This window comes from Papilio polytes, unplaced genomic scaffold (assembly GCF_000836215.1).
Source record: "Papilio polytes unplaced genomic scaffold, Ppol_1.0 DF823879.1, whole genome shotgun sequence".
NCBI lineage: Eukaryota > Metazoa > Arthropoda > Insecta > Lepidoptera > Papilionidae > Papilio > Papilio polytes.
The window spans coordinates 754,103-772,288 of record NW_013525325.1 but is presented as its reverse complement, the minus strand read 5'-3'; the positions used below and the strand labels follow the sequence as shown (position 1 = coordinate 772,288).

At 32.4% G+C, this 18,186-nt stretch overlaps 1 protein-coding gene across 1 annotated transcript in view; it reads left to right on the top strand.

Annotated features, from left to right (window-relative positions):
- Positions 1 to 6,869: 6,869 nt before the first annotated feature.
- Positions 6,870 to 18,186, top strand: part of LOC106102980 (monocarboxylate transporter 4) — a 36,743-nt gene continuing 25,426 nt past the window's right edge. Inside the window, exon 1 of the mRNA XM_013282606.1 lies at positions 6,870 to 7,321. Within this exon, the coding sequence (XP_013138060.1) occupies positions 7,253 to 7,321 (69 nt within the window). The 5' untranslated portion in view covers positions 6,870 to 7,252. The remainder of the gene's footprint in view (positions 7,322 to 18,186) is intronic.

The following is an 18,186-nucleotide window of genomic DNA, read 5'->3' as shown; positions in this document are numbered from 1 at the left end:
GCCTGTGCATATGTTAAAGTGGGAGAAATCATGCGTATTTTGAATAATGATTTTAACTTTCAACTATTCATGACTTTGGTGTCATGCTTTGTAGTCATTGTGTTTTCGACTTGGGGTTTTTTTTACTGTTTCTGGTCTGGAAAATGCTTTGTTTCGTTTTTAAATATATTCCTATGGACTGCAACGGAAATTATTGTTATCTGCATAGTATCATTTATTTGTGAAAACGTACTTTTAGTTCATAAACGTACTTTAGAATGTCTTGATCGACTTGTTATGGACTACGAACTGTGTGCAAAAGTCCGGTTTCAAGCAAAGGTCTTCAGGGCAGTGATTAACGTGTGGCCACTGAGAATTATAGTTTATGACATCTACCCTATTGACTTTAACCTAATTATTAACTTTGTAGGACTTACAACTACTTCACTTATTATTGTATTACAAATATCTCATATTTTGTAAGATTAAAACGTAAACACACGCCCCTTTGTCTTGTAAGATGTCAGCAAACATAGCATATTTTTAATATAAAAAGCCCTACACTTACGACACGCTATAGGCTATATATTATCACGCTGTTTTATTTAGGGGTTGAATTAATTGGAAATAGTTATTATGCGAGACAGGGATGAAAAACTATAAGCCAATAGCAGCATAGATTGCCATGGTAACGATAACTGTAACCCAATGGCAAATGCCTTTCTTGTCGTTTGTAGTATTTGATTGTTTACATTAGCAAATTAAAGTTTTACAGAATTGTAAACTATGCGGATTAAGCTGCATGGGAAATAGTTAGATTTTTATGAGTAGTTAGTATGTTAAGTAAAGTCAACCTATCCACACTGTCGCACTAGACCAAATGGTTGTCTAAATCCCAGTCACCTCTAATTTACGGCAGGATTGTATTGTATTGATGTATTGTGAAAAGCTATCGCATAAGTATTATTATGTATATTATACGTGTGATGAAAATAAACTGGTTGTTTTATTACTCGCAAACCCATTGATGGACTACCTCGAGCATAAATTATTATTGAAAGATAGTAACTATTTGTAAAAATAAATGTTCTCGAAATCAAATGCGTAAAATTTGACTTCATAATATACTATACATTTCAATTTCCTTTATAATTATACAATTTTTAATTTAATTTGAAATTTAAGAAATTTCAATGTAAGAAAGAAGTGTGAACACATATGTAACTGCGAAGAAATAATTTTTAACCTTGGTATATAGGTTATCTGTACTCAGACATCTATTTGACAAAGGCATTTTTTCGTTATCACAGGAATTGTTTAAAAGATAATGACCCTGCCTTTTGTGAGGAATGACAGGCTTATTTATAGATATTTCTTTTATTTACAGAGACTTTAGTAAGGAGGTTTACTAAAGCCTCTACGACGGCTCAAGTGGAACTACGAGGGTCCCGAGAGCTCCAATTAAAAAAAAAACATACAGACAAATTGAGTACCTCTTTTGGGAAGTCGGTCAAAAAGAATTGGGACCCTTTTCCACTGCAAGACCTAGTTATACAGCAAGACCAATTGACTTCTTTCATTCTTTTCGTACATAGAGGAGGTAGGTTGTAAGAATTTTTATGGGGCATAAATGAGCTAACGATCATAGATGATTGTAGATATGAAACCACTTTTTTTTAAATAAAATTATTTATTTGTATAATAATAATTAGATAAGAAGTACAAATTCCCATAAAATTTAAAACAAATTTAAAATTGATTTGATACATGTCGTAAGCGTAAATGGACAAAGGCCATAGATCTATCAGCTCTAAAAAAGCTTTGGTTTCATGATGCAATTCCTTTGAAAAAAAATCACAATTTAAAATTTTATATAAAACAGATTTAATTTTCCTTCTTACTGTGAGAAGTTTTTCACAACACATTGATAAAATTATTATTGTGGTCAATTCTGAAAAACTCCATATAACGATTCTTATCAAAGCTTTTATGTTTTGATCCCTTTTGAAACAAGAAAGCGATGTCCAGAACGTAGAGATAATAAAGATGAAGACTGAAACAGGTATCGTGGATAAGAGGAAGTTGTAAGCAGTGTTTAATATATGACATGTTTCTCCAATATTGTTGTACGATAATGCAAGACAACTGATGTTGTTTTTAAAACTACCACATCCAACTTTTCTAACTCCATTAAATGTAATAATTTTATTTCGATGGTTATTACTTGACTGCCTCTTCAGAATTTCTATCAATTGCTTTTCAATAAGCAATAATCTATATCTAAACATGAACATCGTGTAAAGAAAAGTAGTTATTTCTATTTTCCTTTCAAAGTAAACCAACAAATACAAAACATATTCAAACCTATAACCATCACTTGTTAATAAATCTATAATAAATATGGAAATACAGAATAAAAAGTATATTATTAATAAGTACAAAGCTTTCTTGAAGGAATCGCGGTAAATATTTTCAACGTAATTTGCTTGTAATCTAAAATCAACATCTGACAGTAATCCAATAATTCGTCGGCATTTGTTTTTCTGCGTTAATCCTATTAATAATGTTGCTGCATATTGAAGTGTTATTATTTGCCAAGGCAATTCTTCCAATAAGATCTCAGGTAATTTGATTCCTTCTTTTAAAGCTGGCATTAGACAAAAGATAATAAAATTTGTAATCCAAATAAATGAAATGGATGTACAAAATATATGGATGCGTTTTTCTATTGTACGATCCATTCCGGTACGGTATCTGAATACTCCAAAACAATTCTCAATTATCAGTATTGGTTTCATGCTTCTTAAAATCATATCCTTCATAGCTTCTCTTCACTCTTTATTATTATACTAGCTGTTACCGTGCAGCTTCATCTGCATGAAATTATGAAAATTTATTTTATTGTTGACATTTGTCATATTAATTGCAACTGTCAAAATGACATGACATGATGACTAACCATGGCAATCTTACTTCCTTGATATTGGCAGCTTGTAGCTTATTGTCCCTTTCCCGCTAGTTTTTATCCAATTCACTTACCCTAAGTTTAATAGCGTGAAAATATACAGCATAAAGCGTGACGTAATTGCAGGGCTTTTTATTTTAAAAAAGAGTTATTCAAAAATATAATGTAATTGCTGACATCTTACTCCACAAAATAGTGTGTGTTTACGCTTTATTATATTAGTATAGATTACTGCTTCTTCAATTTATTGTCTCGTATAACATTCGATTATTTCTGGGTTTATCACACTGAATTATAGGACTTATAACATTTACCGAAACGTTCGTATCATAAGTGGACAGAACTAGAATAAAAAGCCGCGTTTGCAGTTTTAATTACCGTAATGCATTTGAGTAAACGAATGTAAAATTTTTAATTGTTCAACATCCATTTTGATAGATTATTATCTATTATAAAAAGTGAATTAAAAAGAAAGAAATGGGTGTTTTTTGTGAAGTGGAACGACCAACTTAAGTAATTAATCTAGATGGATGAATGGATGTTTGTTAGAGTTTGTAGCCTAAACTGCTGAACGGATCTCGATGAAAATCAGCACAGATGTAAATGATGGTCCGGAAGAACACATGAGCTACTTTCGTTTATTTTTTTATCTTACGCCGGCGAAAGCTACAAAATAACATTATGTGAAACTGGGAATTATTCGAAAGCGCAAAAAGCATAATAAACTTGAACAAAAACGCCAAGAAAAAATACATATAATAAAATCCATTCCTTTGAGTAACAATGAAGCAAACTTACATACAATAAGCATATATGACACAATTATTTTATTTATATGATCTTAAGCTTGTTAATTTTTGGAGCAAATTTAGCCAACTCATCTCTTGTATACAACAAGTATATTGACGAGAGGCGTAAAGTAAAAGTAATTCCGCCTTCTCGTCCTCTTTTTACTCTCTTCCTTTAAGGAAAGTAGATTTGGCAGAGGCGGAGACGCATATGAAGTGGAAATATACTCTTAGTGCGCTTCTTCTCCTCTGCCGAATACAAGGTAGGCAACGCATAGGAAATAACTTTTAAATATATTTTTTATATGGATAAAAGACTAATTAAAATAAACACATTACATTCTTGTCTGTTATAACTTATCTAATGGAAATCATTAATAATAACTCACCTACTTTAACTTTGATGAATGTTTTCTAATCCATTAACGGTTACTATGTCTCCGAAATTATTTTTGAATAATAAAGGACCGCAAAAAATAATAGTGGTTACTTTATTTTTTTTAATATTAAGCAGTAGTAATTAAAGCATGAAATAACACATTTTACATACTTCAACAAAGGTCCAATTTAAGACCCTTTGTCTAAATGACTAACTTCTGACTTTGATCACCAATAATAATTACATCTATTACGCAAGTAACTAATATTTTTTTAAAAGGCGCAGTACAAAATTATCTAGAAGTTTGAAAAAGTAGCGACAACTACCGCCATCTAGTGTACAGAGGAAGAATTGTATAGCCTTCACAAAGAAATGAAATTTTGTCTTTTAACAACTTTAGTTTTACAAAGATGGCGTTTTTTTTTTTAATTTAAACATAGAAACAATTTTTAATTATTAGGTTTGTAAACTTTTTATCTTTTTATTTTCATAGTTAAAAAATAACAAAGCTCTAGAATAATTTCGTTACTTATTAAACAGCGAAATGTTTCACCATTGTAAAATTTCTTGGAAAAGTAATTTACTTAACTTTCGGACAATGATCCTTAGTCGTAGACTCCCAGTATATCTCATATTTCTTAGTAGTTATGCAGTCAATGATATTCTCTGTGCCACAATCTCACTACGCAATTCTTTCATAGATTAATCGAAAAATTCCCTTTTTGTGTCTCATTTTAAACCCTACTTTAGCTTATATAAGTACTAACGTAACCCGAAGCGGTAACAAAAGATATCTTGTCAGCAAAGTCATGGGACGACATATAGTCGCATCTTCACATATACAATTCCATACACACGTGTTGTTTTTTTTATAATTTACTATAATGAGCAGTAAATTGTCCACGAAACTTAATCTTCCACTGCCAACGTAACTAATAACGAAACAGCCTACTTTATATTTCTATTTGGCATTCACACAAGGTATTAAACCACTGACAACAATAATACGTCGGGAATTAAATCGCACAAAAACGATGTAGTTAAGTAAATGTTTAAAGTTTCGTGAGCTATGATTAAAAATAACAGCTGCAGTTACTTCCAGTCCGATGTCGGCATCAAATGTTGTTTTTATTTTTGTGGGAGATCTTTGAACTGACAGAGGTCCTATTTGAATGAGCCAGACTTGCGCCTGCTGTATCGACCGTTTAGAACCTAGAGATGGGCTTTACGTTTTATCGATAGACAGGATGAAAGTATGATGATGTAACTAATCCAAAATTGGCAACTCAATCTATACGGAAGAGAAAATATTTGTATTTTTGCATGTATTGCAATAACTCAAAAACTACTCGGCGGTTTTAAAAAAAATCTTTCATTATGAAAAAGTTACGTTTTCAGTAAGTAAAACAGACACTATTTTTTAAATCCACGTGGACGAAGTCGTGAACAACAGCTAGTATACCTACTTATAATCGTGCATACTATTTGATTTTCATATAAGTGTACCTTTTTTACATGGAGTTACCTTCGAAGCTTTTTTGATTTACGATTTTTTCGAAGCGAATAAGTAATTTTACTTCGCGATAAAACAAACTTCACAAACTTTTAATGATCAAAATTCTGTATAATTAGTTTCATGTTAATTTAACTAGTTTTCGTCTGCGACTTCGTTCGCGAAATATTAAAAAAAAAAACGAAAATTGCTATGAGTTCTTCCAGACTATCCTCTATATCTATGCTAAATTTCATCGATATCGTTTAGCTGCTTAGGCTTCAAACTCTAACAAACATCCATCTAAACTTTCGCGTTTATATCATTAGTAAGATTCACGTTTGTATTTCATATATCTTCAAAAATGTAAGAAAAAGGAAAATTTCATCGATAGAGAGTCATACCCTAAAAAAGCTCTAGAACTTACACGGCACAGTGACGCGGCAGTGGACCCGCGACAGACGCGCGTGCGGCGTCTGCACGCGGCCTTACGCCGCGCTAACGCCAACGCGATCGCAAGTAACCACAAAACACCACCATGGGTCAATCTGCGACTGTCGGAGCTACTGACGAGAATGAAGAACCCCGCATTCGCGTCAACCCCACTGAACAGTCGTTGGTAAGAAAAAAGTAAGACTAAGATTGCGTTGTGACAGAAGGCTTAAACTTTTTATTTAGATATGAACAACAAAGGTTTTAAAAATGTATGCCTGTCGTAAATTTTAGTTCATAAATTAAGTAAATCCTACTTGAACAAGGAGCTACCCAAAAGTGTTACATAAATCGAACGACCTCCATTTATTTACCACCTTGCTTTACATGTTTTTAAAAGGTTATAATATTTATCATCTTAAAATATATTACTATATAGTGCCACGGGAGAGAAAATATGCAACACATTTATAAACAAAGTAGTTACATACTTACATTATGTAAAAAATGCCGCAGTGCTAGTAGTTCGTGTGGTGCATTGATAAAAAATCACTTACTAAACAATCAATGGCCTATATTATAACTACTGCCTATTATTATGCAATTTATGTCGGCTTCTTTCACGTCATATTTTTTGTGTTTTATTAAATTCTCTTATTTTAGGTTGATTTTATAAATAACTACTTGAAAACGTAATTTTACTATTTAGAAAAAAAGTATCATAATCAAATATCCAACATAATTTTATAATTTTGTTATTCTGACATTGATCCAATTTTCCCGCCACGAATCATTCAAGTCGCGTCTCTATGTACGCACTTGGCGAGTTGGCGCAAGTTTGTTAACAGTTGTCGGTCTGGCGGCGTGAGACGCGTACATGTTTTGAGTTTTTGTGTCATTTTTGTACAAAACGAAACGTTCATCAGCTGTCGTAGGCATTTCAAGCTTATAAAACAAAACATTCAATTAGTTTTCTTATAATTTTGGAAAATGTTCATTTAACAATTAAAACACTATAACAACGTTTAAAAGATTCTATAATTATTTTTGTAACCTATATCAGGCTGTCATGGGTTTGTGTGATTAGTTTTTGTTCTGTAACCATTCATGGTGTCATCGCTGTATGGTGTGCAATTAATTATTGTTTAGTTAATAAACACTGAGTGGCAACATTAAGTGATATTTGTATATCAGTGCAAAGACGCATACATTCAAATATGTCTAAAGTATCCTTAAACAATGTGCCGTCAAACCCTCGTATTAACCGCCTCAGAACATTTTCTAGGGTAAGTTTTATTGTTTATATACATACTTTAATTATAACATTTCGTTGTTTTAAAATACAATAGAACTAAAAAGCTTAGAGGTTAATTGACCTTCATAGTGGTTATTTATTGACATTTAAAAATGCAACTGTTCCATGGAGGTTTTAAATGATGATAAAACCATTGTTATTTGGCAACTCAATTACTTAATTTCTAGATTCTAAATTCTAATTTATATATTCTGCAGTAATAAATGTATCCTTCATTTAAATAGTTGAATGTTTCTCCAGATTTGCATATAAGTTTTATAATTTACCATATAGTTTTTGTATTATTGTTACTATTTACTTATTCGATGTTCAAATTTTATTAACTAGTTCTAATAAAAACAAATATATGATGCCAAATTTGTATGATTGCATGCTACATTAACTTGAAAATAGCCACCTAAAGAATTGTATTGCCAACCCGTCCATAGAAAATTTTCTTAAACCATCTAACTTTGATACCTTACAATAATAAACATTATGGAAATGTTGAAACACTATCAGCGAGTAACTTACATCTCTCCTGACAATAGCATACAGTTCTCCCATTCTTTAAATGAAAACTCATTAGCAATCTCTACAAAGAAACTAAAATCAGTTACATTTGAGCCTAAAGTGTTACATTCCTAGCCTTTGTTTTACTTTTAGCAGCAACACAATGATGACCCTAATCTGTCCTAAATGGAGTAATAGTTAATGGGCTGTAATTAGTAGTTTGATAAATATATGCTTTATTATAAAGGCAATTATGACAATGAGATACAAATAATTATCAATCATTCACATATTTCTCAATGGTTGATGGTTCCATCATTAGCATGTTTACCCCATTAAGTAATTGTTGTTTACTTTCATTAACTATGTCCCAATTACTTTGTGTAATCCATCACTAATTCTTTTTAAATTTACAATACCAATAATATTACTTCTTACTGATTATCGATGGATGGATCTTTGTAGCCTACACAGCTGTATATTTCTCGATTAAATTTGGCATAGACGTAAAACAGTCTGGAATAACACATAGGGTACTAATTAAGTTTTTTTTTTATTCCGCATGGATGGAGTTGCAGGAAAAAGCAATTCATTATAATACTAGTGATGTTTAAATAGGGGAATAAGTTTAGTCATGGAATGTTGACACATAGTTACTTAAGAAGTAAAAAAAATTGCATCCCAATTTTCAATGACCACTCATAATTCTCTACTAATTGATCTTAAGAAATAAATAGGTTTAAAATTGAATGTAACTTTGTTTCTAAATAGATTAATATTTTTTCATATTATCGTCCAATAAGAAAGTAAGGCTTGATGATGGGCTGTGCTACTTTAACTATTGGTTTGTTCTGTTTAAAAATATAGAAATTGGCATATAAGAGGATGCTAGTGAGCCATCATAATTCAGCTATACTCACTGGGTGAAATATCTAGCAGGTATATAAGTAAACTGGTACATCCAAAGATGTGATCCTCATAGCCTAAACCGTTCAATTGTTTAAAAAGTGTTTGGTGTCATTTTAACCATATTCTTCCTTGTAAAGTCATGGTTTTTAAATTCCATTTTCAAAAAGTGAATATTTAATTTCATGTCTAAATGCTTACATATGGCATTAACGCTGGGTTGCTGAAGGTTCCATTTATTTTATCATTATCTAGTAATTCATTAGTGTTAGGTTGAAGTAAATTTCAAAGGAGTAAAACTCAAATGAAGTAGTTCAGAAACGCACATGAAGTATTTATCAAACCAAAAATACTAACGAGTTGTAAAACATAGCTGGGAAACTGGCCATTAATTAAGCTACTGAAAAATAAAATGAATCAATAGAATTTTATTAATGGGATAGCCAGGAAAGAGATTCACAGATCATTGAAAAATTTTAAATTAGACTTCCCTGATTATATTGTGTTATTTAAGTTTAACATTTAAATATGTTAGAATATTTTTGTTATTATAGTTCAGAGAAAATTTTAATAATTAAAACTAATAGTAAAAAAGGCCAACATTCCTATTTCTATAAAAGGATTTAATTCATACTATATACTCTATTCCTGTTACCACAATATAGGTCAATTATGGTACAAGTGCTAAAATGTGTCAATGTCAAACTAAATGTGCAGACTGTGATAGCTATAGATTTGCTGGAAACAGAAATTTTGTTGTAGGTTAAATCAGTTAGCAAAATTAACAGCTCCACTTATTATTTAGTAGTTGTTTGTTTCTGTCCTTGGATATAAAACATGTGGCTGATTTTTTATTTAAGGAGAAATAAATTTCACACGACGGTTTTTTCCTATTCATAAACCCCCTAAGTTTAATAGCGTAAAATATATAGCCCAAAGCGTGTTAGTGAAGGGCTTTTTATTTAAAAACTAAATATCATTAAAAAACATGCCGTGATTGCTGACATTCAACACCACGAAGTAGTATGTGTTTACACTTTATTATATTAGTATAGATACAAGTATAGAGTATAGATAGATATAGAACTATAGATGGTAGATTAAGTCTCATTACATCATTATCAAGTTCACGGTACACGGGGATAGCACGCGGAAGTCGTTATGATGTGATTGATTTATATAATTATTACACAAAATATATACAGCAACAAAGTAATAAATCATCAGTATACACTTTAGCTCTACAAACACAAGGAAAGTATACACATAAGATAAACCTACTTCGTTTATCTTATGCCTTTATCTAGCCAGTATAACCTTGATTAATGGTAGATTATAACCTCCATTTGTGTAATGCATGTAGATAAACAATGAAATCAGGTTTGTAGCATAAGAAGATTCCTTAAAATAGAGTAATATATGCCTCCTAACAACAGGTCTATTCTATTTCCCCTTCACATATTATCTTTATCTTCTCTTTTTCTGTTAAAGAAAGAAGTGTAGCTCGCGTTTACGTCCACGTGTAATTAGAAAATAATAAAAAATAGAGCTTATGTTACTCACACATAAATGACCTTTCTAACAGTGAAAGAATTTTTAAAATCGGCCCAGTACTTTCAATCATTTCAATACATACAAAAATACAAATATTTCCTCTTCCAAATATTAGTATAGATATTAGCTAGTGTTTATCGCATGATTCTTTTTTGAACCCCTACTTTTATATACAAAAATTAATAAAGCATCAAATATTTTAATTATTTAAGATTTCACGTAGTAAAGTTGGTTTTATTAAGTTGTTCTGCTAGAGATCGGAAATATACCTCTTTGTACGCATGCGGACTTTAAACAATAATCTTTAATTAAACTGTTCAAACTTTCGTGACACATAAAAAACGAATTAAAAACGGCTCTATCGCTCTCGCATTTAATCTTGACGGCACCTGAAGATGGAACCCCGACGGGTCCGAAACAAAAAAAATTACGTGTGTTAAGTCGTTATTAATCACCGTCAAGTTCAATGCTTTTGCAACCTTTCACAAGGACTCCAAGTATATATTAATGTGAAATTATTCTAAATAAAATCCATTAAAGTTGTAAGAACTTTTACTTCTTGATGTAGCTTATCAATAAATTTACTCATACTCGTTCGTGCATGATAGAATCTTCACATATAAACAACCGTTGAAAGGTTCAAAGAAAATGTTATAACAAAAACTAAGCCATTAATACTCATCGTTAAAATAAGCTACATTGTTTTGTTTCAAACATTAGTCTAAAATAAATGCCAAATATTCGTCATTGTTTGAAAACCGTCTATATCGAGAACCAAGTTCAAAACAACACTAATAACTAAAATTACATGAAAACAACGCAGAAGAAAACATTTTTGGTACCTTTCGATTAGTATTACTCTACATAATGTAATTTGGTATTTTATTTTTAATTAATTGCTATATTTTAATAACTACAATGGTAAACACTATTTGAGAAATCTATGTTAATTTGTTGTGTTGATAAACCTAATTTAAATGAATAAATAAATTTGCCCGATTTTCTCATTAATTGGACAAAAAAGCTAGCTAAGGGAACTATGACTTACGTTTTACAAACCAAGCTTTATGAATTAGTAGATGAATTCCTAAAGAAGTCATTCTTCAATTGTATTCCAGCCGTCAATGAATGAATAATGCTGGCATGCTTTACTTTCTTGCCTGGTCGCGACCCAATTTGCACAGGTACAAACTGGCGCAATGCTGAGGTTTCATTTTTGAAATTCGGAATCGTTGATTACTGAATGAATTTATGACAATCGTGACATTACGTAGTTTGAGTTTTAAAAGTAGACTAGCTGGTGCTCCTGACTTCGCCCATCTGAAATTAAATAATAAAAATCAGTCTATGTTACTTTTAACGTAGGTTTTCAATGGTAAAAAAATTTGAAATTGGCCCAGTAGTTTTTGAGTTATTTCAATATATACAAAAATACAAATCTTTCCTCTTTATAATATTAGCATAGAAGATACTGCTGATATTTTTTTGTCACGACTACTTTTCAATCGAAGCCGAATATCGGACTGTCAATGTTTGATATCTATGTCGTTAATTAAATGCATAAGATGCTTTGGCAACACTCCTAGAATTGTTGTAAAGCTATATTTATTACAAGAGCGTCGGAGGTTCAAGAGTTTAAGCACTTGATTTGTAATCTACAGGTCTGGGGTTCGAAACCCGGTATGTACCAATGCGATTTTCAATTTTCGAATTTCATGCGTACATAATTTAACCGACCTTCTTACGGTAAAGGAAAACATCGTGATACCTGCAAATATCGGTGAAGAAGTTCAAAGATATGTGTGAAGTCAACCAACCCGCAGTGGGCTGGGTGGGTCAACTACGCCGTTGACTATGGTCTAGTAACCCTACCAACTTAACGTAGACTCCAAACCCCTCAGGGTCATATAGCTTTATTTTGGTGCTGCGTACGAAGTAAAGTTGTGTCTCATTTCAGAAATAAATGCATGTCCTTAATTAAGCAGGAGAGGATGGGCATCCGCTTTCTGAAAATCCGTGTTCGTATTTTTTATCGCAAAAATGTTTTATTTATTTAATTAAATTGCGACATAGTATGATGGAAGAGGGTATGACACCTTTCATTCACAAAAATATTGTGTCATGGACCCGTGGAAAATACAATTTTCTTTACATTACTTTTTGTATTCTCGAACACTTCTATGTTATTAATGTACTATTTGTATACGAAACATCGCTAGGACAACAAGTAAAACAGTTAGGAATTTGAATTAGATATATTTAAAAATTTAATTAATATTTCCACACAATAGGCGGGGTCCAATCGACCATACGATTTAATTGTCTAGTGTTGTAACTCTTTGGCTGAGGAAGTGAAATATTCGCCATCTATTGGATGAGCCAATCTGAAGAATCCGATACATTTGCGAGTGCATAGAGATGTGTAGGCAATTACGTAACATTGGGCATATGGCCAGGTCTCATTGCATGTATGCAACGAAGTCATAATGTTGGAATTAGGCTGATTGTCTACGGATGTGTGCAAGATAATCGCCTATTACAGGAGACGAGTGTTTAGTTGAACTAAACACTCGTATCCGGGTTGTTTTAATTATTACAGCTTAAGGTCACCGGATCTCATTGTTTAAATGCTTTATTAGTGTGTTAGTGTAAAAGCTTAATGTCTTAATGTGTTGATTAGTGTTAATGAAATGCAAGTCGAACTCGAGATGAGTTACTATACCACGTTAACTAAAAATCTAATCAAAGTAGTGGTAGCTTGTGTGACAATTCGAAATCAAACTTTTTGCACAGTCTGCCATCCCTAACATGTTTTATTTTTTATTTATTTTTTGCTACCAATTATTTTTGTTTATTCTTGAAATGAAATATGATAGCTTTTAATCTAGTTATCTATCGAATTTAAAAAAAAATGACGCTTCAGCTAAGAGCTCCTATTAGAAACATACCCGGCAATATACGAGGAATTAAACAATAAGTTGTCCCATATTTCACGTTCGCTAGTACATTGAGTTGACAAATATCATTAAAGTTGTAAAGAGTTGAAATCCGTAAAACAAAAGTTGTTTGAATAACTCTCAAATGAGATTTTTATATGGATTAAATAAAGATGGTACTTAATCTGTGAGGAAACGGTTTCTATATGTGCAAGGCTTGAGAATGTAATAAAAAATACGGTCTCTCAAAATACAGTAAAACCAATAAAAGTAGCATTGCATGTCCTTTCCGCCAATGAATTAATCATACGTGTAGAAAATAGATTTTACTTGCTTTTAGTATGTGTTTTAGTATGTGTCAAGTATATCTTTCATGATTTATGACAACGCGATAATCTTACAAAGATTACATACCTTTAGTACCACAGTTAGGTATTCCCCCGTGTATAAAATATCTATATAAGTATTAAAACTACAACATAAAGACGATGAAATAACATCTATAGCTTTAACATGCTCAGTTACATAATCGCTGAGACCTTAACGTGCAATTATAATTTCATGCTGTTAACAGCAAATGTCTGTGCAGTTTAATTGTCCTCAATTAATGTCACTGACGCATTTACATTTTAAAACTGTCAGGTGAATGATCTGCATTTGTTCTGCGTAAAACCTCAAAATAACCTGGATCAACAACAGACTTGATATTGCTTACTCGCAGAATTGCTGTCTCATTTCTTGTGATGTTGCTTATCTCGTGAGGCCTAATTTTAGTCCTTTTCGCCTTCAACCCTTTTCTTAGGAGGAAAGTATGGGAAGAAATAGTAGATTTGACGGTGGAGGAAACGCATAGGAAGGGGAAATGTCCTCTTTCTGCATCGCATATGCAATTGAGGACGTTTATGGGCAGTGGCCGCTTTCCATTTCGGTGGATTCAGGTGGCCGCTTGCTCGTTTGCCACCTTAAATTAATTAAAAAAATGTATGTAAGTCTTCATTTGATTCTTGCAATAATATGTATTTGAATATTATACTGTCTCTTCATCAATGTTGACAGAAATCAGAGAGTTATATCGTGTATGTTTCTAACGTCTGTAGTTTTATCGATATCGTGTGTCAATACAAAAACAGATGCGCACGTGTACCATAGATTCTTCTATTTTGACATTGTACAATGATATTGATTAGTTAATGTTTGACATAAAAACATGTGATTAGAAAAAAAATGAGTAAAGGGGTAACTTGCAAGCAATTCCTACCGATTACAGTGCTACCTATAAATAAATAATACCTGAATGTACTATCAGACATCAGGTACAAAGGAAACGTGGGAATGTAAAAAAAAATTGCATTGAAACGGAGAAATAATGTTTTGTGAAATAGGCGTTTATCATTACGTTATATTAATCAAAAAATATAATCTACTGTTGCATGTAAATTCACTAATATTTGCGTAATTTGTACTCAGATGACAGAATACCTTGAACAAAACCAAATCCTACCTACTAAGCAATCCGGATTTCGAAGGTTTCGTAGCACATCCACTGCTTTGTTGGACGTAGTAGATGATATTCTGAAAGCACAAGATAGTGGACAGGGTACGTTGCTGGTTCTACTCGATTTTTCTCGTGCTTTCGATACGATAAACACAACTTTGCTCCTATCGAAGCTTGCTTACTATGGCTTTGATTGCCTAACAATAAAATGGTTCGCCAGTTATCTTGATAACAGAATACAGTATGTAAGGCTTGGCAAAGACGTGGGCTCAGACTCAGTATCAATTCGTAGAACGGTTAATAGAGGTGTCCCACAGGGGTCTATATTATGACCTATGCTTTTCATATTGTATATCGCGGATATTATTAGTGTCATTAAGCATTGTCGGTACCATTTCTACGCGGACGATATACAGTTATACGCTTCCTTTAAGCCGGATCAAACTGTGTTAGCAACAAATAAAGTAAACGCAGATTTGGAGCTTATATCGAAATGGTGTAAGCTCAATAATTTAATACTTAACCCTACAAAATCAAAATACATGGTTTTTGCAACACGTAGGCAGGTTGACAACATTCTAGCACATGATCCGCAAATCTCCATTGACGGCTGTTCTTTAGAGCGGGTCCTCCTAGCTCGCAACTTAGGGATAATAATGGACAGTAAGTTACGTTTTGAGGAGCATTTATTAGAAACAATGCGCAATTGCTTTTATAGGTTAAAAGTTTTGTACGGTATCCGCGATTATCTATCGGTAGATATCAGAATTAAATTGTGTGAAACACTTGTCTTATCCAAATTGTCATATGCTGATACTGTTTACGGCGGTTGCCAGTATGCGAGAACTAAAAAAATGATTCAGAGAGTTCAAAACGCCTGCGCGCGTTACTGCTTCTCCATCCCACGGCGATCTCATGTCTCTCCCTTTCTTAACCGGCACAACCTTATGAACATGGCCAGTCGACGAACCCTACACATGTCCACGTTGCTTTTTGGAGTAATCAAATCAGGCGAACCCTCTTATTTATATGAAAAGTTAACCTTCTCACAACGTTGCATTAGGACAGCACCACGACTTAATTACCCCACGTACCATACGGCTGCCTTCCGAGGTAGCTTTCGATTTGCCGCAACTAAGTGCTGGAATGACCTTCCACCTCCAATTAGAAATTTGAAATCTGCTAACTCTTTTAAATTTAAATTAAAAACACTTTTACTTTCGACACAAAAATCCAGCACATAAAACATAAAATCACACCCTGTACCCTGTGTGTATTTAATTCGTGATTTCTGCCAATGCCCACTAAAATATTATTTTGTTATTTAAATGTGTCAGGTTATCAATTGCTTATGTCAAAATTATATTGTGACAATGTAAATTTTATTTTGTAATGGAGAATGTGTTTGTTATGTCTAAACATGTGTGCCATCTATGTTAAAAGCCACGGAAGATCAGCACATTTGCTGAGTGGTTATCACCAATAAATAAATAAATAAATAAATAATAATCAGTACGAAAATTAACTTATACTCTGTTAGAAATGATAATGTTATAATTGGGAGACCAACTATCAGAGCATAGTGATTACTTTATCAGATTATAAAATTTATTATACTCAAGTCGATAGTGAACTTATCATAACGTATTGCTTTTGCAGTCGGACTGCTGTCTTACCTTCGCTAAGTGTTGTTACTTTGTTATCATTAATTGACTAGAAAATGGTAAGCGTTTTTATAAATAATTATGCATTCTTTTAAAATGAAACTAAATCTTCCCATTCTGTTATTTAGTCACGACAGCTTTTGATTTAAAAATACAATTTAAACTTTGCAAAGGAATGATTAGGGCTTCCAAATGATAATGATTGATAAAAACTACTTTCGTAATTTCTTATAAGCGTATCATGGATGTGATGTAATTATGTTTTAAATTATTTTAGGGATATGTATTAATTTGTAGATATACAGGTATTATTTGTTTTTAAACTCGATTAAAGTTTATTTTATAGGTTTTACCCTTTAACGATTACAACTTGTCAATCTAGATCAACGGAGTGTTTACAGACGTAACCGCATCGTTTTATCCTGTAAAATGATAAGTTAGTGTTGGATTACGCGACATGTTGATTGAGTAGTTCCGTAGCGATATTCATAGCTGAGGTAGTAAGTGGACAAGCGTGCGGTACTAATCAATTAATAGCAATCTACATCACGTGGCGGAGTCTCACGCGGGCACCGCGTTCTTCTGACAGGGTTGTCGCGGAAAAGAGCTTCGGTATTATCGTGAAGTTTCTAGTAAGGACTATTGAAGTACAGTAAAGTTGACAACCATAGAGTTAACTTATATAAAATGATGTATCTTGCTGTAAGAGGTTACTTTGCAAATTAAAAAAGCTTTAGTTTTTAAATACCAATAGTTTTGGCAACCCTATACAATTCTCGTGGCGACAAATGTTGTAATACATGGTGTCGGCAATTATTATACAAATGACTGCCTCATAATCATCCTTGAAGTGTCTATTTACAATCAAGTCTTTTGCGTCTATTCAATCACTGCTTTATTATGTCTGCGATTGCCCTACGAACATCACAAATACCATTGGCTTACGAAATAAATTATATGATCAATAATTATTTCACGTGAGGTTCGTAATTGCTGTATAACCGCTATATCCTTATTGGTTATTCTTTATGCCATTTCAAAAGTATGTGATCTCTATAAAATATTACCTCGTCTGTATCAATCTTCAGCATATTTTAAATGTATTGCAGAAGTGTGCATATTATAGATCTTTTCAAAGTTGTATAAATTAAATTATTGCAAAATAATGTTTAATAGTGATTTTGTAAGTACGTCCTAATTTGTATTTCATATTTTGCTCGAGCTGCATTAAAATATTGCAAATACATGGGTCGTCTGGTAAGAATCTAGTCAGAAAACATTTGTTTATTCCATACTAGCTGTTGCTCGCGACTTCATCCGTGTGAAAATAAGACAGTAAAAGAAGCTTTGTTAGTTAGTTAGTTAGTTTGTTAGTTAGTCCCTGATAGATTTTTTATGGTGAAAGACTATGACACTGATTTCACATTACTTTTACCAATAGGAATATTGGCTTTATTATTAGTGAGTAACTCGACTATCATTTTCTTTATTCCTGGTCAATAAATTTTTTCCTGTGCGAAATCATGGCGACTTGCTGGTTCAGAAATATTGTAACCATGAGAATATCCTTTGCGTGCGCGATATATATTACGGTCACGTCCTTGCCCTCGTTACCGCGATGTTACTTATCAATTGCATTCAAATTTTGATCAGAATCAATTATCTGATAAGATAAAAAGGTGTTTAAAAAATCTACTAATATTTTAAACTTGTCAGAAGATATCTTCCAAAAATACCTTGGTCTAGGAGGAAAGCAGCGTTATGTGGGATTTGACCCACTAAAACAACT